The 24,975-nt window shown below is 38.6% G+C and overlaps 1 protein-coding gene across 7 annotated transcripts in view; it reads right to left on the reverse strand.

Moving 5' to 3' along the window:
• Window positions 1-24,975, reverse strand: part of MAST4 (microtubule associated serine/threonine kinase family member 4) — a 237,554-nt gene that overhangs the window by 20,070 nt on the left and 192,509 nt on the right. For all 7 annotated transcript variants that reach the window (XM_054186830.1, XM_054186836.1, XM_054186834.1 and 4 more), the window contains 8 exons: window positions 23,338-23,470; window positions 19,061-19,128; window positions 16,665-16,750; window positions 9,326-9,534; window positions 8,438-8,576; window positions 7,220-7,352; window positions 6,334-6,499; window positions 3,192-3,293 (listed from right to left, as the gene is read on the reverse strand). In XM_054186830.1, coding sequence (XP_054042805.1) covers window positions 3,192-3,293; window positions 6,334-6,499; window positions 7,220-7,352; window positions 8,438-8,576; window positions 9,326-9,534; window positions 16,665-16,750; window positions 19,061-19,128; window positions 23,338-23,470 — 1,036 coding nt within the window. The remainder of the gene's footprint in view (window positions 1-3,191; window positions 3,294-6,333; window positions 6,500-7,219; window positions 7,353-8,437; window positions 8,577-9,325; window positions 9,535-16,664; window positions 16,751-19,060; window positions 19,129-23,337; window positions 23,471-24,975) is intronic.

A 24,975-nucleotide genomic window follows, 5' to 3' on the forward strand; every position in this document is an offset into this window, starting at 1 on the left:
CAACTTGATTGTATTGTGTTTACATGGCATGGTTTTGGTAGTGGGGAGGCTGCAGCAATGGCTTCTGCGAGAAGCTGCCAGAAGACAGCCAGCTATAAGACAGACCCACCACTGGCCAAGGCCGAGCCCATCAGCAACAATGGCAGCGCCTCTGCAATAAAGTGTCTGCAAAAGGGTAAAAAACTGCTGCATAACAGCAGTTGGAAGAGAGAAGTGAGAATATGTGAGAGCAGCAACTCTGCAGACACCAAGGTCAGTGAAGAAGGAGGGGGAGGAGATGCTCCAGGTGCCAGAACAGAGATTCCCTGCAGCCCATGGTGAAGACCATGGTGAGGCAGGCTGTCCACCTGCAGCCCATGGAGGTTCCTGCATCCCATGGAGGACCCCACACCAGAGCAGGTGGATGACCAAAGTAGGCTGTGACCCCATGGGCAGCCCACATTGGACCAGGCTCCTGGCAGGACCTGTGGGCCCCTGGAGAGAGGAGCCCATGCTGGAGCAGGTTTGCTGGCTGGACTTGTTGGACCCACGCTGGAGAGGTTCGTGGAGGACTGTCTCCTGTGCGAGGGACCCCACGCTGGAGCAGGGGGAGAGTGTGAGGAGGAAGGAGTGGCAGAGACAATGTGTGATGGACTGACCACAATCCCAATTCCCTGTCCTCAGGCACCACTCAGGAGGAGGAGGTAGAGAAACTGGGAGTGAAGTTGAGCTGGGGAAGAAGGGAAGGATGGCGGGGGGAAGATGCTTTGTTCTTATTTCTCATTATCCTACTCTGTTGCTAATTGGCAATAAATTAATTTCCCCAAGTTGAGTCTGTTTTGCCCATGATGGTAACTGCTGAGTGATCTCCTGTCCTTATAGCAACCTACGAGGCTTTTGTCATATCTTCTTCCCCTGTCCAGTTGAGGAGAAGTGACAGCACAGTTTGGTGGCCACCTGGTTGCCAGCCAAGGTCAACCCACCACATTGATACAACACGTAAACCTCATTATGTCAAGGCTGAGTCAGGAGAGAGCCATACGAAAAGCGCAAGTCTCCAGGATCGGTCTCTAAGTCAGAGTGTCAAGATTTCTAGGTTGGGTTCTTTGCTTGTCTAACCGCACCACGGAAAAATTCATACAAGACAAATCTTCCCAAAGGAAACCAAAATCAAATCTCATTGTAAGTCACTAGCCAAGGAGCAAACAAATCTCTGAACACAGTAATGGCATATTATGTCAGGATTGTGTAATTCTTGATTGGCATCAGACACTTCAAACCTGAAGAGGTCTTTTTTCTGTCATTTTCCTTCTTCAAAATAATTGTAGTATCTATCTCTCTTCCTTCAACTTGACCATGCCGCTCAGGTCTCCTGAGCAAATACGCAGTTACAATTTGCATCGAGTGTTATGCAACTAGCTAATACGTATTAAATAGATAGGGCTCTCATTTGAAATGCATAGTGGAGCCTGGGATAAACTGTGCTATTTTCCAGTGCTGCCGTGGGACCTGTCACATTGCAGCCTCCGTCTCTGTGAGTTGGGTCTGACGCTTAAAACTTTGTTGCGGTTTCTAAGCACCCCTCTGTGCTTCAAAGAAATGGCTGCCCGATTCACTTTTTCAGACAGCCAGCTCTTGAGAGACCATGAACAGTCGAACAAAATCAGCCTGTACCCGAGCTGTGCAGGTGCTCCATGCAGTGGCACTGACCATTACAGTAGGTAAGCCAGCCTCATTTTATCCAATTCACTTTCTCAACCAGCTGTAGCAAAAGAGGCAGAAATTTGTAATCTGCTTCTGATCCAGCCTCTCACAGGATGACAGTCTTGAATTAACACTACGTTTACCAGTAAAAAGCATCCTGACAATAAAACAACAATGCCTGAAAGGAGTATATTTAGAACAAGGGAATGGAACTAGTTGTGGCTCTTCGTTTTGCCTTTGGAAGATGAAGCAGCCAGCTAGTGGAGAAGCTGAACAGGGCATGACACCTCCCTCACTCTTAACTTGTTCAACACTGTGCAAGGGAGAACAACTTTGCTGGATGCCACTTACTCCAGACCATCAGCTACAGTGAAGTCTAAGGGCTGCTCATACAGATCCCAAATGCTCAGGGAACAAGGGACATGCAGGTCACTCATCTCAGTCACATCATCATGTCCCAAAGGAAGACCTGTCATTTGGGACCATTGCAATAGTAATCTTGGGGTCTGCATTATACTCCTGTTCTCCCTGAGTGGCTGTGGCAAGGCCAGTTAGGAACCAATCCCTAAAGCTCCTTTTTATATTAGCTCTAAAAATATGCAGCACAATCTGACCACTGGAGTCCCGAGTACTCTCATGCTGACCCAACTTGCCACTTGGCTGCCTTGGCATTCCCAATGTATTCATATTCATGGTGTACAGTGTTCACGATAGAGACAACTATACCTTTATATCTGGGCTCTTTTATGTAGGAGGCCTTTTTTGCTGTGTTTACATAGGGCTTTGCCCAGTGGGATGGCAGTCAGTGATTAGGATTCCCATACGTTAACACTAAAAATCATGTGCAATATTCTTCATTACTGCCTTTCACCCAAATTCCCAAATAAATCCTGCTCCACCAACTAACTAACAAACTCTATTACATAATTGCACAGTGCTTTCATTAGCCTGCGTAGGCTCACTGTTCCTGATACCACATGCCAGGTTCTTCTCTCAAAATGGAATGAGCACAGCACTGAATGACCACAGTGGAATAAGCTGTCAGCTTGTGTTCTCACCAATATACGTTTACTTCCTTAACGTCCACACTTTTGGTTTTATTCCTTTTCATGCAAGGCAGTAATGCACGCCGAATGAGAATGACAAGACCTTTCACAACACAATCTCTGTGTTTAGTTATTTAATACCGTACTCATAAAGGAATCTTGTCCAATGACTAACTGGGTCTTCAAGAAATTTCCATTTTATTTATCAAAGGAAGAGAGGATACATGTGAACGACCACATGTAAACTCCAAAAAAAAAAAAAAAAGACTGTCATCATCTTGTTAAGCTCGTATTACTGAGTCTGAATCTATGAAATACCCTCTGCTATAATGGCATGTTGTCATGCTACTTGTCCTGACAGATGTTTCCCCAGGCAAAACAAATCGGTGAACAAAAGCTCCCCATGCCAAATATAGAAGCTGTTTCTAGCACACTAACAATTCAAAAATAGTGCCTCCTAACCTGTTCCCAGTCTTTCCAAAGGATTCTGCCTGAGCAGCAGGGTAATCAGATCCTGGGCATCTGGAGGTGGTGCTTCATCCTTTTCAGGCCAGTTGATTTCATCTAGCAAAACAGAAAGTTATTAGTGAAGTCTGATCCCAACATTCAGCAGAAACTGTGTGAAAGCTCTCATACTGAGCTAGCAGTAAAGTCAGAGATAAGGCAACTTTTTCAAGTTACTCTGTTGCATATGAATTACTTCCAATTTTTATACCCTGTAACAGACTCCATAAACACATTGTTATGTTCCCATTTTCCTCAGAAGTATCCTTTAACCCAAAACAGTGTTTAACAACAGAATACAGGAATGCTTGGCTCATGGAACACTATTGCAAAATATTAGCTCAACTTGTATGGTGTCCTTTCTCCCTGATCCCCAAAAATCTTGTTTTAAATTTTAGTTCTGTTCCATGGAAACTCCTATTAAGATGGACACAGCTGACCTGACCTAGCAGTCACCGCTCACATCTGTAATCCGTCTCTAATGCTAGTAGACTCACTGAAGTCATTACTCCCGTGACTAAGGGACACGGTATTGGACTCTGCTCTAGAAAGATACATGCTGATGGAGCTTTTTTCCCAAGCCTCTCATACTTCAGAGAAAAACCACCTCACTCTACTGACTCTTGCACTACTAAGGCTTTTGCACTTCATGGGAAGTTAGACCTAAATTATGCAATCAAAATAATAAAACTCTGCCATATTCAGGTAGGGTGAAATAAAAATTCTGGCAAAATTTCATTTAAATTAAACAGTGGAAAATTGTGCCAGTTTCAATATGAACATGAACTTTGTAACAGCTTACACAGCAAGTTTTGTCTGATTTTTAGCAGCAGCTGCCTCTACAAAGGTAATATATTGCAAGCTTAGACAAAACTCCGCAGAAGTTTCTCGGGAAGAACAAGGATTTGGGCATCAGAGAAAGAGAATGCTAGGAGCTCGGGAGATAGGCTGTTAATGATTTTGTTGTCATTATGTGATCTAGACTTTTCCTTCAAAAAGATCATCATTGCATCATTGCAGAAATAATCATCAGAAGCTACACACAAGTTTAATCTTTGTACTCTGAAGTTTAAGGAAAGGTACTGAAATAAATAAGCACAAAATGTAACCTGTTTCTGGAGCATTATTTTTAACCCCGATCATTTTAGGCATCTAAGTTTACCTTGATGCCTCCCACAGTTGTACTCACAACCTGGGGGCAGGAAAGGCAACCTACAATGAAGAAGGAGCGAAGTAAAATGAGGGGGCAAGATTTTAAAGTAGATTTTCAAGTAGAATGTAGACTTCACCCACATAAACTGGAATAAAAGTCTAGGCTATAGTTTGGGTTCTTTAACACAGCTTTTACAGTTAAATACTAGGGGATTATATCTTTTAGCACAGGGAACTTAGCTAACAGAAGAGTTCTCCTGCAGACACAGACAGTAAGAATGATTTCAGTAAGTAAGGATATTTAAAATAAAAGAGAAGAAACTGACAAGTCAACATCAAAACAAGAAACTAAGCTGACCAACAGTCTTAGAGAGTGAGTGAGAATAGATCAGATTTACAAGCATACACTTCTACAGATACTTTCTGGAAGACAAGTGGACACATCCAAACAGATGAAGTTATTTACATAAGTATCAGCTAGATTGTAACACATGACAATTTGTTTTACAAAATGTAAAATTAATGCCACATGCAAAATGAAAGTCTAAAGTGCAAATTTTGTCATTAATTTTAGGGTTTTCCCTCCCCTTCTCCCAGTCAGAGAGCATAAACAAAATAAAAACACATGTGCATGTGTCTGGAAATGCAATAAAAACATGAGTTATTTCCATGTTTGCCTGCCTACAGCTTCCACTGCAGTTTAAATCTGATTTGGAAAATAAAGCATGAATATGCATTGCAGCCGTGAGGCATCCAGAACAAAGCCAACATTTGCTGCTTCTGTTAATTAAACAGTTGATTCTCCTTGCCACTCAGGCCTCAAGTGTCTCACATCAGAAAATGACGTGGTTATAAATCCATGAACAGCTAGGATGTTGTATAAAGAAGTCATATGCTAGAGGAAACTCACCAATCCATCTCATTACGAACAATTCTGGCTTTCAACTTCAGAGATGGAGGAAGCGAGATGATGAAAAGAGTATCTCCTTAAGTACAAAAGGGGATTTGTTGTGTTCTCAGAGAATAAGGAACCAGAGGTGAGGTTAGCTTTGTTTCTGTTGGGTTTTTTGTATGCCTGTTTTTTTGTTTTGGTTTGTTTGTTTTTGGATTTTTTTGTTGTTGGTGGGTTTTTTTGTTTGTTTTTTAGCCACTGGACCTTTTAAGCAGACCATAAAACAGACTGGGAAATACTCAGTAACAGAGGTGCCATTCTGTTAAACTTTTGGCATAAATAGAGGCCCTCTACATGTATGCATCTGGGAAATTTATGGAAACAGCAGGTAGGATAGTAAACAATTCTGTTTAATTATCATTCAGTTTTGCCACAAGCCACATAACAATACTTAGGGTCAGCTTGCAGGTTAAGATCTGAAAGGTTATTGAATTTTAAATGGAAGAAGAACAGCTGCTACAGAAATAACATTACGTTACAACAATCACCAACGATATCATTAACAATCTGTGAATTGAATTTGTTTCCTTCTCTTTCTCATTATTTATTATTCGGGAGACATTTGTTTTAGGGTTTTATTACATCTTTGTTAATTTCTTCATTGTGCCATGAGGTATTTTACCATTTATGCAAATTTATTTTAGCAGTTTCTTCTCTGGCATGATTTCTTTACTGAAGACTGAAATCACTGTGCCATAGTGGCACTACTTTTCCAGTAATACCGCTTTTCTTTTTCATACAGTGCAGCTTAACCGTTGTACATGACATTACTGCATTTCTGTATTTAGCAACAATATACAGTAAGTTCAGCTATTAACCCAATTTTTGCTTTGACAGCAAGTTGTGTGTTACAATCTTACGATAATGGCGGGTTTCTTTAAGCAGAACTAGCTTGAAAATCTACCAGTAAAGTTGCAAATATCTTTACTATTAACAGAAATTTAGATGTTTCACAACAAGCAAAGAAATATGGGGGGGGTTTGTGATAATCCTCACCACTGATCACTTGTCCAAATAGCTCTTCTGGTGTATCTCCAAAAAATGGCACACATCCAACAAGAAATTCATAAAGGATAATTCCCATAGCCCACCAGTCCACTGGTTTTCCATAACCCTGCCTCAGTATCACTTCAGGAGCTATGTATTCAGGTGTACCACAGACCTAAAAGAAAGAAAATAAGCAGGATGGTAAACCAAACCTAATTCATCTACATCACATCACTTATAATTCTTGAAACGCTAAATAATATGGAAACACGGAAAAACAGAATTCAGTACGTTTTAGCCTGCAGAGTTTCCCTAACAGCTAATGTTTCTAGAATGATCTAGCTACATTTACAGGCATCATAATCAACATTTGCTATCTGTCATGCAAAGGACAGTTTGCGTTTTTCACTTAGGAGTCCACCAGAACAAATATTTTATTTAACTTAAACATATCCTTATCTTTACATGAAAGTTGTGGGTTTTTTTATTTTAAATAACTTTTACAGAGAACAGATTGTGAGCAATGGTAATGAGGGACGCTTAAGGGGAAATGGGCCATAGCAAGGATTTTAGCACCCTTGGTTGTACAATGCATCATGAGCTCTGCAAGTACTCTGCTGAGACTTGTGAATTCCTTATAAAAACAGTTTTCCATTTGTCTGTCTCCGATTCACTTGCACATAATTAGGTTGTTCATCTTACTAATAGATCCTAATGCAGAAAGAAAAAAAAGCCTAGCATAATCTGCAGGGCATCAGTAAAAGTAACCAACATAAACAATTGGAACACCAAAGCACAAAACCCAACAGTTTATACAGTATTATGGTACATTCTGCTGGCAAAACATCACTTCATTTGAACACTCAATGTAGAAATAAAAAAGGCTGTGTCTTACTTGTTTGTCAAGGAATTCTCTGGCATCCTTCTCAATGTGACCCTCATACAGATTGGTAGTCAAACTCATTAGCCCGACCTTTGAGAGGCCAAAGTCTGTAAGTTTTATATGGCCCATGGATGTTACCAATAAACTGAAAATTAGAATGATGTGAAGTTACTGTGATATAATTCAACATTATGTGCTTATTATTATTATTATACTTGGAGGAAAATGTTTCATTAGTACTGCAAAAAATAGAGACAGCTTAAAAAGTAAACAGGTACAAAATAAACAGGTTAGAAATCTGACAGTCTTAACGTTTGTTACTATTATTATCAGATGTAAACAAACTTTTTATATGCAATTGCACACTATCTCATAGAACCATGCAAGTGTCAAGAGCTGAATGCTAGACGCTTTGAAGAAGGAGTCATCAGAAAGACCTAGAATAGAATAAATGTTGCTTTAGAAGCGAAGCAAGCATCTTCTGTCTGCAACAAGCCAGGTCATTGATTTGAAAAAAACTCAGGTATTAAGTTAGTTAGTAATACTACACTGGCCTGAGGTATCATGCTATGAAGGTATTTTTTATGAATATACCTATATGAATATACCTATTTTTATGAATATACCATATTCCTATGAAGGAATTTTTTATGAATCCTATGAAGGATTTTTTTAAATGTGAAAGCTGCAACAGCCATACTTTTTACTGATGATACTTGAGGTAATGTTATTTACATGTATAAGAGCAATATTGTATTTCTAAATATTAAAAAAAAAAAAAGAACAAAACAAAAACCCCAAACTCATGCAACAGGGAAGATTTCCCAATCTGGTCAATCTTGTCTTCATATATGCAAAGGTATCATCAACTTGTAGATACTGTATTAAACAGTGTTTTAAGCATACTTTGAAAGAATTGCTCTTTAATGACCAAAATGCATTTCCCTCCATTTCAGCCAGAAGGATAAATAAGTGTTTTGGTTTTTTTAGCTACTCCAATAGACTCTTCCATCTTAAGGACAGAAAGTTTTGAAGAGCTCTTTTGGAAAAAATGCATTTTCTGTAACTGCAGGTAATGAAAACTCAAATTTTGTGCAGAAATTGTGAATCTACTTAACACTCATGATAAAAAAACCCAAACATTTCAAAAACATTCAAAGCAAATTTACACCTTTCATATTTTACCTAGCAATTTCAAAGTCCTCTTTTGGTTATACTTTATATACATACTTGTCTGGTTTCAAATCCCTGTGTACAATTCCATAATTATGAAGGTATTCCAAGGCCAGAACAGTCTCTGCAAAGTACATCCTTGCCATGTCTACAGGTAAGGGACCCATATTCTTCATCAAAGTAGCACAGTCTCCACCTGTGGAAACAGGACAAATGTTCCAGATGATGCTATAAATTCTGAAGCCTATCAGTATTATCCATAGATGCTGCAAAAAGAGACACAAACTGTAGTCATAGATGTTTATTTTCCAGTCAGATGTATTCAATTGAACATGTAACCACATCAACTACTGTACTGGAAAATACAGTGTGAAGCTGGAAGTGCGCAGTACAAAAGTTCAGCTGGAAACCAACAAAATCTGTGCTGCTACTTTAAAAAACAAAGCGGGGGGGGCGGCAAAAAAAAAAAAAAAAAAGACCACAAAACCACAGCCTGAGTATCTCATCTTGCACTGCCCCTGTCCACTGTTCTTCTTCAGCACCAGCACCTTTTCAAACTGCTTCCCTCTTCATGCTTTCTTCGTAAAACCCACGATTACAAGTAACCCAACATGAGCTGATGAAAATCTGAACTCCAGAAAAGCAAACAGCATTTCCATATGAACTTTGAACGCTAGGACACTTACAATTACAGTCTACGAGGAACTTACTCAAAGAGCAGTTATTTCCTATTATAGCTGGCATACAAGTGTTTTACAAGCTCTCACTGGGAGATAATGACTACGAAAAAAGCCACCTTGTTGTTGGATTTAGATCCTAAATCTGTATTGCCAGAGTACAGAGGACACACAGGGGGCCTTTCTAGCGCAAGTACCATATGCGTTATTTTTCTTTATTGGTGTAAGAAAACTCTTCTTCCTCTGTAAAACAGAACAAACTTTTTACCTTCTACATATTCCATGACCATGCATAAATGACGTCTTGTTTCAAAGGAGCAATACATGCTGACAACAAATGGATTTTCTGCAAATGTCAGGATATCACGCTCGACAAAGGCCTGTTGGATCTGGTTTCGGAGGATGAGATTCTGCTTATTGATTTTCTTCATGGCAAATCTTTGTCTGGTTTCTTTGTGTCTCACAAAATAAACCGCACTGAAGTTCAAACGGGAGAGAAAAAGAAAAAAGTCTGAATATTAAAAATGTATTTTAAATTTTTTTTACAATTAAATAAATGTATTTTTTAAAAACTGCATATGTATTACATAAAAGACTTGTTTTTAATTTAATGTAGTTGACTTGCCTTTCACATTAGAGAATGGCTTCAAACCTCATTTTGTTTCATAACCAAGCTGAGCCTCAGTCAACACAAATCAGTACACAAATGAAAAAACAAACAACTCCCCTCCTCCCTCCCCACCCTGCTCCACCCCAGCAAACAACAGATACAGCAAATGCCCTCCCAACAGGTATAGCAAATGCTCTCAGCCGAGGCAGATTTGGGGTGTTTCCACCAACAAAGGATTATATACAAAACCCAGCTATGGGTCAATGTTATAAATCATTCTGACAAATGCTTATTCTCTAAATGTGCTGTCAGATAACTATAACTCAGACTCCATCCAGTGGATTTTAAAACGTGTCACAGGTTTCTCATGAAGGTTGCTCAGAAGTTGCTCGATGGGGTGGCTCCCTCATCACAAGGTGCAAAATCTTCTGTTCTTGTTCAGTCCCTGACATCAGCATTGATCCGTATCGGGGTAGGTCACCAGTAGGCAATCCGAAACAAAGATCACTGCGTTAACCGCATGGTAATGTGGGATTAAGATGTATCTTGACAAGCAGAATTTCCACTGGGGTACTGGGTACAAAGTTTACTTTAAGTTTGATTAGGTAAGGTCAAGGCAGTGAGGGAAGCAAAGCGAAAGAAAACCTCACATGGACTAGCCTACTTTCTTTCAAGGCTCAGGAGAAGGAACCACCCTGCTGTGAAACACTGACACAGGACATTACTGCTACATTTCTCAAAATCCCTTGAGGCAAATCCTGAAAATGCTTGGCTTGCTTGAAATCCACTTTGTAGCATTTAATGCTCATAGCATCTCCAGTACATAATTACCACAGTAGTGAGTGTTTATGGGAAGAATGGACCAAAAGGAGAAAACAGAGAGGGAGAAAACAAAAAAAAGAGACTTAATTATATACAATTTTTAAATTCAATTTGTTGTCCCCATGAGGCCCAATTATCAGCACACAATTATTTATTTAAACACAAAAAGCAATTCTTGCCTTACTACTTCCACAAAGATCTTCCCACAGCTACCAAAGTTAAAGACACTGAAAAATCACCATGTTTCTTCTTTCCTTTGTGGAGCAAAAAATTCTTCTAGACAAGAAAGTTGCTCTTACTGATTCCAAAAGCTTTCATTAATCCCTTGTTCTTGTCTGAGCACAGGGCAGGTAAAAGACATTACACCATTATGAAAGTAGGGGAAAACTACCTTGGGCAAAACCCACGACAAACCCCACCCTTCATGCCTCCTACTAAGTCTCACTCCCTTCTGCCCCTCCCAAGCTGGAATAAAGACCAAATTATTCATCTCCACTACTCCTCCCTGCTGCATTCATGCCTTTTGTCCTCCTGCACCTCTTCCTACTGCTCCCCTCATACTTGGCTCTCTCTCCAGCCCTTCATTACAACTCTTTTGCTTCACTTTTCCTTCCCGCATGTTCTAGTTTTCCTCTCTCTTTTGTTGCTTCATCCTGTCAGCCAGTCTTAGCTTCTTAATCTCCTGTAATTTTATCTTTTCTTTTCCCTGCTTCAGTCCCCTTGTGTACTCCTGGCATGTAGGAAAGTGAGCCCTTCAGGTGCCTGAAGCCGCAATCCTTCAAGAAACATGAAGTTATGGGAATGAACTGAGGACTGCCTGAGGACTCGGCAAAAAGATCTTTCTCAGAGCTTTAATTTGGACAGGTGCCAAGATGAACTCTTGAAAGACAAATACAAACCACAGCGTATTATTGTAGTATCACAGTAAGTCCCCTCTGCAACCATGCAGATCTGTAGGGTCGTTACTACCGTATTTAAAGATGAAGAACCAGTAAGTTCTAAGGTCTATCTAGTCCGGTAAATATCTGGGACATGCTGGCTATATTTCTCCAGCTTCCTAAATTTCATTCTCCAGTCTTACAGTCACAGGCAGGAAATTGTATAACTTTCCACTAGGATTCAGTCACCTACAATTCCTCAGAAAAAAAATGTTTAGTTCAAGTGTACCAGACTCACAAGACAGCTGCAACACAATTGTCTCATGTTTACACATGCATACACTGTTTATGCTATATTAAGTGTTATTAAATGATCTTCAACATATAAAAGTGTCTAACATCACTTATTCACATTCTCTGATCACAGTAACCCTAGACAACAGCATTTATGCTTTACAAAGAAAACTATGCCCCAGCCAGCAGCATGTAATTCCTGCAGAATAGTGCAGGAATACAGCATCCAGAGCAGTGTGGGTCTTCCAAGCCCCTGGACAACATGCACAGCCACCTCTCAGCAATATTTCAGACTTATCCTATCCTGCCTAGAAGCAAATAACAAGCTGTCCACCTGAAGAAGATAACATGATGGCTGTGATCCTTCTCTCACAACTGGTATTAGTCCTAGTTGTTCCAATGTGTCACAAATTTTGATTAATAAAACCACCTCTCCATACCTAACAGTACCAATGTCTTCTATCTTTATAGCAGCTCATAAATACAGTTGCAAAATGATGAGGCTGCCCTCCAGATCTCCTATGGGTAAACTGTTCTGTATTTGCAAAAGAAACACTTGTGAAATTGAGCTCCTCAACAGTTTGCAGCATGGTGCACATTCAGGAAGGACAGAATTCAACATCTTCAACATAGTAACAACCTTTCTCTACCACTGAGAGAACTGCATTAGCCAACAATATTAGATCCTCATGCATATATTAGCTCCAGGAGAAAGATAAGGCACTTGGCCTGTGCTGTACTTGGGGAGGCTTACTTGAGGGCAATAAAGTGCATGGGTTCCGAGTTCATCATTTTGAGTAAGTCCACAATGAATGATGAATATAAAATCCCTAGCATAGAAATCACGAGCCTTTACTTTTTAAACTGCTCTTTAAAGCTATGGGCTTCTAGGAATCAAAGCTTCTGACACTGCATAGATCAGTTACCCACCAGTCACTGGGATAAACAGAAAAGAAAGAAAAGAATACAGCTTATTAGACCTGTAGTCCATTCAGAAGTGGTGCTACTTAAGTGAACCTACAAAGCCACACTTCCCCCTATCCCCTTCCATTTCTGAACTGGTGACTGCCAGGCTGACATGAATTAAGTTGACTGACATTGTGTTATTCTGCAGCTGGGTAACCTTCTGAGTCCCATTCCCAATGCAACTACACACAAGCAAGTACTGTCAACCAAGTGGAGAAGGGACAGGAATGAGTACTCACAGGCTGGGGGCAGCAGCTGCTCAGGTCAACACTGCCTCAGAGCTTTTAAACTGATTAAGCAACACCATTAGCCAGTTTGCCATGTACATATTGACATTACCATCATTGTAGAAGTAAAAGCAGTCCAGGCAGGTGCACAAGTGGTATCACGTATTTGCTTTAAGCAGATAGAGTTATACATTAGTGAAGAGCAACTGAACTAACAACTCACTCTCCTGAAATCAAATGTAATCTCTATTTTGTTGGGCTGATTCAATAAACCAGGCTGATGCCAACTTGAAGAGATGGACGGACTACTACTACCTGCTACCTCTTGAAAGCTGCAATATGGAAAAATGTTGCTGTGATTGCAGTAAAAGATTAAAATTCGGGAAGTATGAAAGTTCTGTCTGGCTGAAAAAAAAATTAGAGAGACAGCTTGTGAAACCATTAATGACTTGGCCAGCATCCTACATGTTTACTGATTCACAGCTTGTTTAACTTCTTGTATATTCCTAGGCATTCCCAAAAGCCTGATACACCTCATCTACTATACAGTCCTTTAATTGCACTACAAATGAGTTTACCCAATCAATTAAAAACAGAGACCTGCAAAGATATTTACTCAAACCTTCATAAAACCAATAGTTTATATTTAAACTCATCAAGTTTAACATATCTGACAAATCTCTGCTACAGCATGCCAAGACCAACAATTACCCTGTCAAAGCTTTCCACTTCACTAATGAACGCAAAAACTCCACAGCAAAATCAAAGACAGCAGAATGTATGCTTTTAAAATTGGTTCAGAATTAAACCCTCCATTATAGCCTCAAAATAAATAAAATACCACAATAGCATACTGAACCTTTAATGTCAGAGCACAAAATATGCCCACTGACACATTTTTGAGAATAAATCAATGAAGCACAGGCAGAATTCACACATATTTAGGTTATTTCAAAAAATTAATGGTCTGGAAAAACATGGAACAGAAAAAAAAATAATCTTTGTAGCATAACAACAACAACTTTTATTTCAGCTGCTTATACTTGTAAATAAACTGCAATAAACGCCTATGGGACAGTTTATTGCTTTGTATTCACAGATGGAACAGGTATTATTGTTTTATTACACTCCATTTTGTATATGGGTTAAAGAGCATTTCGATTATCATGTTGTGTTCTCCTCTAAACTTGACCGTAACTTTTGACTAAATTAACCAGCAATCGTACCAGTGCCAACACAAAACACACTTAATCAAGATCAAAAAATGGTCTGTCGATATTACAGTCCCACTTATATATCACAGTGGAGAACTTCAAGCACACTGATAGTTGTGAAAAAGTGATATCCTAGAGAATTTAGAACAAGCCTCCTCAACTTACAGTAGTTGGGGGAAGTGACTAGTTGCTAAAGTTACGTTTAAAAGTGAGTAAATACTTCTAAGTTTATTGTCTTACAGTTCATTGAGTGTGTTCTTTTCCCTCTACATTAATTAGTAAGGGGCTGTACCTTTGTCTTCTTTCTCATTCTTGATTTTTCTTCTAAAAAGTAACCATTTAAAACAAAAATCCAAACCAACAAAATCTACTTTGTTATTGTTTGCTTAAGGATGGAAGTAATAGCACTATACTAAACTGATGAGATTTTCAGTTTCTACTTCTAATACTACCACAGTATAACCTGCCAGCCTACTTTTAACATTTACTAAAGGCAATAATGATCCATTCAGAATCTGGATACACTCCAAGCTGTTCACCCTCTTTCAGCTCTCCTTTTCCTCACTAATTTATCAGGGTCTCATCCAATTTTTATGACAGTTATATTGCCAATTTTGCTTATTGTTGGCATTAAAAGGTATTTAATAAGTATTGATTTTCCCTGCCACAAACATGAGGGGAAAAAAAAATCCTACATGCCTACATCAAATGTACCATAGAAAGCCATGGCTTTTCATACTTGTCTTTTCCAGCTTTTCAAATCCTTACTTGCCTCTAGTTTCACATGGACAGTTGTCTCCAGCCTGTATTTCTTAATGGCTCATCAAGCCTCCTTCTCACTGTAACACCTATGGAGCAAGAGCCATAGGTCTACCAGACCTCTGACTTGTAAGTGGCCAGACTCACACTGCTGGTTGCAGCATGCCCTTCTGCAGCTGCTCCCTCCTTTCCCTATCCCTCAGCATCCTAAAACTGCTGGGAAGCTGGGCAGGTCTAGTGACTGAGACACCCTTTTCTCTGACTGGGACCCATCCCACACAGTTGTTCTTATCCTCCTCCAGTAAGATGAAGAGGAAATTGGGTGGGAGATGAAAAGAGGATCTGCCAAGGGAAGGAGAAATGGATGCAGCCAGGGAGGGGAGCAACAGCTACGGCTAAGTGGTGGCAGAAAGGCTTTTGAAGTTCTGGGGTAACTGGGAGAAACTGGCATGCAGTAAGTAATGAGTTTGCCTAGGGAGAAATTCTGAGAAAATAAATTGTGCAGAGGTTGACTAGTGAGAAGTTGTATTTGGATATTTACATAACCTTAATGCAAATTATGCTGTTTTCTTCAGGCTTTTTGGTGAACTATGCAAGCAGGTCTGGACACAAGTAAGAGCCTCCACACAAGCTATCACGACCTACTAGGCAGTACTAAATGCCTCCTGTCCCAGAGCTCAGGGTAACCTTTAGCTAAATATGATCAGAGTATTACTGTGCCCATCAGCCTCAGGCCACTAAAACAGCATGCAAAAAACTCCAGTGGGTAGATTGCAGGTGCTTTCCCTTCTATGTCCAAGGTCTCTTCAAAGAATGCTCAGTCGTAACAGGTCGTTGATGCTTCTTACCTCAAGCAGAGGTAGTGCAGAGTACAGCCAGTCTAATGGGGTCTGTGATGGAAAGCAGCACAGCCCTCCCCACTGCTGGGCTGTGACACCATCCCATTTGGCCATGGAATCCTCACCTCAAGGCAGAAACCCCTCTTTTTTGAACCAATACATCCCTCATGGTCCTGCAGGTTACAGAGACCAACAGTTCCTGTCTTGACGCATTTCAGTGCAGAGGAAGAGCTGATCTAGGGTCTATCTAACAGATAGTGTCTGATCAGAAAAGGTGACTAAAGACATACTTCTGCCTGCCGACAGACACAATCCCTGCACGGTACTTCCAGAAAACATTTTGTGTTCATTTAAGGCTCAAGCTAACATAATTTTTTCTTGGTCTTCTAGGATATCTCCAGGTGACTTGCATACCACTGGGCACTAAGCTTGCATTTTCCAAGTACCCAGAAACAAGCCAGGTAACATCAATTCCTTAAAAGCTGACTGGTTAAAATTTGAGGATAGAAGAGTGTCCAAGAGCACCAAAACTGTGTTGCCCTACTTAAGGAAATTTGTTTCTATTTCACCAATATTTTTAGGTCAAGTACGCACTCATTTTTAACAATCTGTCTCCCTACAGATGCAGTTTTACTCTGCTTCACTTCTGCATAAACACAGGCTGTTTCCAGTATCACAAAGGTGGCTTTAAATCTGCCTTTGGATTTATTCAGATTTCATCTTTGGCATTACATGCTACCTACTTCTGAAAAATACTCACAATGTAATATTCAGTCTTTTAATTTATTGCAGCACGCAGTAATTCATTACTGCCTAGCAGGTTTTCCAGAAAGTTTCTCTTGTGAACTTCAAATATTAGCAACAAAACAGGAAAGCAGAATGAAAAAAGCAGCAGTGCAAACAAAACTCCCTCACATAAAGATCCCCGCAGTAAGAAATAATCGGAAGTTAAGCAAAAATAAAATGCAAAAGAGCTGTTGCGCTCATGGATTACTCACCCGTAAGCTCCATTACTAATCAGTTTAATTGTTTCAAAATCACTTTCCCGAGGTTTTCTCTGCAGCTTCAGTGAGGTATTAGAACTCTTAAAATTAAGAGGAGCAAGAAAAGAGTTAGTACAGTACTTTTTTTTTTTTTAAATCAGGGGAAAAAAACCCAACAAAACAAAAACCAGCTATCACCAGGCTGTCACACCCTGATGAACCAGCTAAAAGCTCTGGCCAGTTAGCCACACAGCTCGCACAGAGAGGGACCAAAGGAAATCCTGAAGCGAAGCTGCTTTTTCATCAAAAAGGTTATCTGTTACATTGCAGCTATCTGTCTGTTTATCTACATGCACAGGTTAAGGTAGACAGGCATGAAGGCTTCTGGCAAAGGAGTTGCTGGTAATTCCTATCTGGAGTTACAGATTTCTATGAATCTCACCAGGCACTCATTGGTCATTACCTTCCCATTTTAGTAAATATGACTCTGGTAGTACAGCCTGGCAGTAACAAAATGTAGATGAGCTCTCATTCATTCAAGTAAACTTCTGCACATTTCGAACTAATATTAGGAGAGACTGTGATATAACTTAGGATAGACTGTGAAAAGAGACACAAAATGAAAGAGAAAAATATGGAAGATGAGAATGCAGTAATTCTACCATTATAGAGGTCACTTCCACCTACTTGTATGCCAGAACATTTTCAAAATGGAGTTGTCCCGAGTACTGCACAACCTTTTTTTCTAGCTTTAATTTTTTAATTAATCTTGAAGATGTGTGAATTAGAATTGGGGTGCAGGGGGGGGATGATGAGGGCAAAGGACTCCAAATTCAGTAGTCCAAACCCACAAGATCCTTTTCAAGATGTTTTCCAAATCTCCAAGAAGTTATATGATCCCTATCCAGGCAGTTTGGTAATAGTTAAGGTTGAAAGTAGACCTGGTTGGAACACTGTCAATTAAATTCTTGGTAAAGAAAATCCAGGGCAAGAATATTAGTGAATACGTTAATATAATGAACTACACAGGAGCAGACAGAGACAATTTATTAAATTGTTTAGCCCACTTGCCTGCCAGTACAGGATTCTTCCTAATTGTGCATTTATGATGATTTTGAATGGTCCCATACTTTCAAGTTATGCTTCCTGTCACTGCCCATGTGTGTTTATTCCACAGCTACTTTGAGAAAATGTTTCCAAACATTCACCCTATATTTTTCTTTAATTTCATCACCTCCCCTGTTTACATTCCTTTATAACACTGCACTATTCTTCCCCTGTTTCTCAACATTTGCACAATACAAATAACTTTACAATTGCGATTTCTTAGCTATTGCTAAGGCAGTTTGCACCTTGGATTCTCCTGCGCACTTCCTTTAAGTCTTTAGTTATTTGTATCCTTCCACTAAATACTGCTCAGGTCTAATACAGTATTTTAAATGCAGATGAATGAAAGGTGTCATTTTGACAGAAAATACCTCAAAATATATGACATGTACCAGAAAATCATGTCTTTTCTGTAGATCAGAACTAGTTATTAGAACTAGATACCCCATGCCTGTATTTTAAACTCTAACATTTGTAAATACCTGTCAAGTACCACTGAATTACCTATGCATTCCCCAAAATTGCACTTTCTTTTTCTATCCACTTGCACTGAAAATCTACACTATATTGTTAGAACTCTATCTAGTCTGTTGACTGAAATCCAAGGTATAAGAACCAACTTTTAAACATAAGATTTTCAACTGAGAGCATTTAAGCCCACAATATTCATCCAAACCAACTCCTCCAACTTGTATTTCTTCTGCCAACCTGAACAAGCATCAAACAAATTACTACTTTAATATAAACATTATTGTAGACAAATATTTTTGAACACAGATTCATAACAACAATGCATAATCTTCCAGACTGCAAACTAACTTTCTGAATCCAGGCTAACTTGCTCATTTCTTCCTTGTCTCATTATTGGATCTTTTCAGAGTCTCTCAATTTGATTGTTAGCTGCCTCTGTGAACGGATCATTATAAGACCTGTTTAAAATACTGTATTTTTCATGAAACACTTTAAAAGTCCTTCTAAAAGAAAAATACATACATTAAACAAACTGAAATAGAAGACGCAGTGGTGGATTTTGTGGTAAAAAAATTGCCACATGGTGAACACTAACTTTGTGAAAGCTAAGGATACTGAAACATCTAGGAAAATAGGTAGAAAGTTTTGTTATTTTTGCAGGCTTTCTGGCTTCTAAGCACAATGGGGTTAGTCTGAGGATTAATCACTCTTCTATTCAATCTGTTTACACGTACCAGGAGAAAATATAACAGGGCAGGGCCAGAAGGAACACAATACATTTATTTTTCCTTGCTAAGATTCAGCAAAAGTAGCAACAGAACAGGAAAACTTACATTTAATGATTCATCCACTTCCAGAGTTTCTGCTGTCCCACTGTCACAGTTAGCTAACTGAGCTATTTCTGGAAACAAAGATTAGAAACTTCATTTTAAACTACAGAAATACAAAACTAAACGAAGCACAGAATACTTGAGAAGTGATGCTTTTCTGGAACACTTAATAAACATGCTGTCCTATCTGTAATACTTGCCAAATAACTTTTAGGGCATCTCCAAGTATACAAAAAAAAATCCCACACGAAAAATGAAGACCTGCTATTGAATGCCTATGCAATCTTCCACTGAAGAATTCAAACAGCAATGAAGCAACGCAGAGCGATAACGTTATCACTGCTCAGACACGGAAATTCTGAGATTCGCGTGAAATATGAGCATTAAGGGAAAGACAACACTTAACTGCTGAAACTCCAGAGGATCTCAGCCCCCAAGGGGTTAACAGTAGGCCCCATCCTTGTTGGGCTCCTTCACAGTTAGGACAAAAAGCTTCTACTTTAGACAGAGATGGGCTCCAAATGGTTTGCACTTTCTACACAGAAATGCTGATATGCCTAACATAACAACCCAAAAGGCATTTTCTTAGAAGCTTATAATTTATGGAGTCACTAATACAGATGAATTCCCTGGGAAACTAAGATTTTTGGGAATCTACAGCTTGACGTGGTTGTCCCTGCCAGGGTCAATGTATGCTGCAGAGCTCCTAAGCCTATCCTGTTCTTCGGGGGTACAGTAACTAAGAATTCATCTGGGAAATAAAAGCTGAACAGGACAGCTGGAAGCTTAAAGACCCTGGGAGGCTTAGTATTACTTTAATCATATACACAGTCAATTTCGTATTCCACATAGCCAAAGAAGCACATTTTATCATAATTATGTGCTGGGGATCAGAGATAAGACCACTTGAAATTTGTGAGATGCATTTTTATCTCAGGACTGTTAACTGAATTTATGAATATGAAAAAAATTTTCAATATTCACATAGAATATTTAAACTGGATTTTTCTGTATAATAATAAGTGACTATTACAAGCGAAATTCTGCACAACACTTACTGTAATCATTAAGAGCAAATTAACCACACAGATTATTTTCTGTTGAAACAGTTGAAGATTTAAGGAATAACTCTCATTTGTAATCGCTATCCAAAACACAACGTTTGTAAAGCGTAAGAATCAGAAGTAAGGGAAGTGCCACTTCAAGAAACAAACAGATCTTTAAAGAGTTAGAGAAGGCAAGAACATTCCAAAAATTCTAAAGTCAATAAACAGTGAAAAAATATCTCCACTGAGAAGAAACAATTCTTAAAAATAATTTTTTTTTTTTTTTTTTTAAAGAGAGCTTAATCTACAATATATAGGCCGAACTCGAAACTGGAGTGCATTTCCCCGGCAAAAGCCACAGTTTTGTGAACGTAGAGTTTCTATAATAGAAGTGTTGATGAAACCTTTAATGTATGGATGAGAACCAAGCAAGCTAGAATAATTTATTTTGACAGCCTTCTCAACTGAAATTATTTTCATAAATAGAAAATTAAAACGAGCCATTTTTAAACAGAACTTTTGCAAAATAACCATTATCTGAGAAATACATATTATTTGCCAGCAGTAGGTAGTAATGGAATGGAACCAAGAGTCAGCTTTTGAAACACAGAGCTAAGGAACCATTTTGCAATGCCTGAAGAGATTTTTAAAACTCATCTAAATACCATTAAACATCTGCCCTTTTTCTTTCATTGATTTAAACCATTTCTGAAGACTCATGATTCAAAAAGGTAAAGATGGTAATTTAAAAACCATGGGGAAAAAATTTCTCCCTGGGGAACCCTTCAGAAATGCAGCCACCAGTCTCTGCTAAGTGATGAATCTGTTGTGGTTTTGCTTTCAGTACAGTATAAATTTATCTAGCATTATCTCCAAGTAATGCATGCATCATTTCACTCAAAGAAAGGACACTACAGCTATGGCAGCAAACAAAGGAGGTAAGCAGAGAAAGGTCTAAAGAAGAAGGTTGCTTTTCTCTGCAAAGGAAGTAAAATCCTTTGCATGAACATTTACAAACATTGCAGACATAATTTAACAGATTAGTTGAAAATACAATTCTGTGTTTCAGGGTAAGTGGTGTTACTGAGGTGGGTTTTGTTTGTTTATTTTGAAAGATATGGTTCTTCTGCCATTTAAATATCTTTAATTCCTTGTATGCAAAACCAGAAAATATTTAAAGTCTCTCTCATGAGGATGTTCTTCACCTAATTTTTTTTTTTTTTTTTTTTATAAAATCATTCTTTTTGTAAACAATTAATTCCAGGGCATAAACTCATAGTGCCATTCTTTTATTTTTGCTTAGAAAATGTCCTTGTATATAAAAAAACCAGACCATTTAAGAAGTCACTGCACAGTGATTTATATGGCTTATAAATATCACTTTTTGTAGGGAAGCAGGAATGCACTCATACAAATCAGATGGCCTGAATTATTTGATCAAAAATCTATATACACGTTGAACTTTAAAATGATACACAAAATAATTCAATTGCCCAAATCTCCAATAGAACTAAAGATCAGTAATCCTACATCATACTCCCCTCAGTGTTTACTGACAAACCACACGGCCCTTTTTTCCCCCTCAGAAAAAAAACACATTTCAATTATCCTGGAGTGCTTCAGAGTTTAGTACATTCATTAATATTCAATTTATCAAATGTAATTGTAAGATGTGTCCTAAATGAAGCACACTCACACTAAAAATTCAGTCTAAGAAAACAGCATCCTTATTTGTACATAGCATTTGTCTCTAGACCTCTTTCACAATAAACTGTTTAAAAAAAAATAAAATCGAAGATATTATTAAATTTAGATAGCGTCAGATTCTTGAGTCATGCTGACGAACACTTTCATCCAAGTGGCCAGAAAGAGTCAATCAGTAAGATAAGGTTCAAGTGGCAGAACCAGAGTCAATAACACTAAAGCCTCAACCCACACTTGGTCAGTGAATAATTTATGAATTTTCAGTCTAGGCCAGACCAACAGCTCTTCAAATCCAGCAGACACCTCGATCTTATAGAGAACTAAGCTACTTCTTGACCTTTTCCAGTACCACATGGAAAACAATATTTATATACATTTTCCCAATTTGTCTGGCATTCTTGCTGCACTCCAAATACAAACAAAAAGCTTCAAAGCTGCTTTAATCTATATCTCAGATAAAAATAATACTAAATTTGGATAAGGAAGTTCTTCTGTGAGGACAGGAACCAGATTTTCTTTAAATCTGATAACATGAATATCATCTGTAACAATATCCAATCTAATTGAATTAGATATAAGCAAATTCCTGACAACATCTGGCAGTGCTGAACTTTGCAAGCTGCTGAAGTTGAACAAATAAGAGTTTTCTTTTAACACACAGTGTACTACTCCTTTGATTTAAAGAAATGTGATCTTGCATCACAAGGACTGGTTAAAAAAAGAAGTCTATCATAGTTTTTTGCTGTTATTTTGTTTACCATGTCCTCTCCTAAAGATCCCACTTGTCCTGGGTCATAACATAGAGGACAAGCTAAAAGGCAGTAGGCTAGATTTGTTTTCCATGATGGTATTTCTGCCAATTGTTTCCAAATTGTGGGACTAGCACTGAACACAATGAACCAATTTCCACTTGACACCACTCATAGATATTGGTCTCAGGATGGAAGAGAAGATGGTCTGGTTAGGAGACAGCACTCATTTTAGTTTTCCCAACACTGTCCTTAAAAGAAAAACCAGGCAAAAGTTACACAGTGACAATGCTTCCACTGGAACTCAAGTTCTCCCTACAGAACTCCTCAACACGGACACATAAATTACCCAGAAAAATAAATCTTTGCAGTTTTAGAAGGAATGGGAGATATTAATTCTTAGGGACTCTAAGACAGGGGAGAGCAGGGCACTGAAGGGCAAATAACATCTCAGCCCAGTTTCATTTATACCTATGGTTGGTTAACAGTTGCCATCAAATTATACCAGTACATTTCAGCTAGAGCTGAAATAAGAAAGTTGCATTGCCAGGCTGGAAAAAGATAACAAGTACCATTGACACAGTGTATTTGTGAATTATATCTCAGATGGCCTTTTTAATGTCTTTGAGCTTGTGAGAGAACTGCGAGGGTTAGCAAATGCTTGTTCTGCTACCATCTGTACTTTGACCCTTTTCAGGTACACACAGATTATCAGAATTATTAAACACACTGAGAAGGAAGAATCTAGGAGCCTATAAACTGGACCAGGATATGCACTTACCTTCCAGAGGATCTTTATTTAAGCCCAGCTGGCTAATAATATATCGAGGGATGTCTGTTTTAATGCCTTGTCCCTCTTTAGCATGGCCTTCAGCTGCTTCCAAAAGATAGTAAAACTCTTCAGGATCAAATTCCTAGAAGAAAAGTAATCACCATCATTCTCTCTGTAGAAACTGAAGTCTAAAAGCCTAACATAAAAACTTCCCTTGCTTCTTCTGTTGCAAATATTTGACATTTCCCCTAGAATAAAGAGGTACTGTTTTTACTATTACTAGTAGTCTATTATTCTATTATGCTTCTTATACAACGTCACATGCTGTAAGCAATGAAATTTTATACCATTATTTCAGAGCACTACTTTATAAGAATAGTAGAGTTCTTTGCCCTCAAAACTTCCCATAATATTCAGAGTGGAAAGACCTATAACCAGCAGCAATAAGATTTCACATACAGAAGACTACATCCCTGCAGCTGCTTACATATAAAAAACCACTACTGAAATAAAGAAATTATGTAAATATATTGCTCTCCACTTTTACTTCTAAATGAAATTTTGAAGTATTTTTAAATCAATACATATGCACTGTGTTTTATGGAAAATACAATTAGATAAATAACTAACTTCAGAATGAAGCCAAAATCATTAAGTTGCTGAAAACAACATTTGAACTTCATTGATCCAATTGTTCCAAATCTAGAAATGAAACATCCTCCTTTAGGAACTAACTATATTACTATCACTTACACGATGCCTAAAAGGCAAGCCTCAGAGAGGACAAAAAAAATAGGGACTCAAAACCCTGCCTATCCCCCAACTCCCTAGAAATACATTTATTTTACTACCTCCATATATGATAAAAATAGGAAAGCATTGAAAGGAACAAGAAAGCTTATTAAAATGTTTTATTTTTTAAAAATAGACTTTCTCTAGCTACCAGTATGAATTCATACCTAAACATCTCTCACATAGCCATTACATTCTTCAAGATGTTTGTGCCCACCACAGATCACAACAGGTGCGATGCTTAATAGAGTGAGAGACAATCAGCCATGAAACACTGATGTAACAGAACAGACTTTCTGCTGGATTAAGTCAGTTCTGTCAAAAACACTCGCAGAAGCTTCCCTGCCGGTCATTTCGTGGCCTGTCATAACTCCACGGGGCTTTAGTCTGCGTGCTGGGTCACAAGGTTCCTGTCCTAGCTCCTCAGGCTACCCAGGACTTCGGAACAAAATGTCCCAACTTGGAAGATAGCTTGAGAAATTAGGTATCACGTTTCATTTTGGAAGCATCCAAACTGCTGCAGCTACCAGGAAGAGCTGCAGTGTGTCAAATGAAATGTCTTTGGAATTTTCAGTCTTGAGGACACGATCTTTTTTCTTTTGTCATGAAACAATTTTCATCATCTCCAGCCTACTCCGAAGGATATACCACAAGCCCGTGAAATGCCCAAACTCCCTTACTTAGCTCAAAGTCTCAGGATGCTGCTGAACTGCCTAAAACCCTGAATAGAGTAATTAAGCACTACATGCTGCTTTAGCCTTACTCTCCTCACCTGACATGCTGTCCCCAGCTGTATCTCTTATATGTTACTCCTTGGCACTGAAGAACACAACGACACAATAATGTGTGCCAAGA

The sequence above is a fragment of the Rissa tridactyla genome, chromosome Z (assembly GCF_028500815.1).
Source record: "Rissa tridactyla isolate bRisTri1 chromosome Z, bRisTri1.patW.cur.20221130, whole genome shotgun sequence".
Taxonomy (NCBI): domain Eukaryota; kingdom Metazoa; phylum Chordata; class Aves; order Charadriiformes; family Laridae; genus Rissa; species Rissa tridactyla.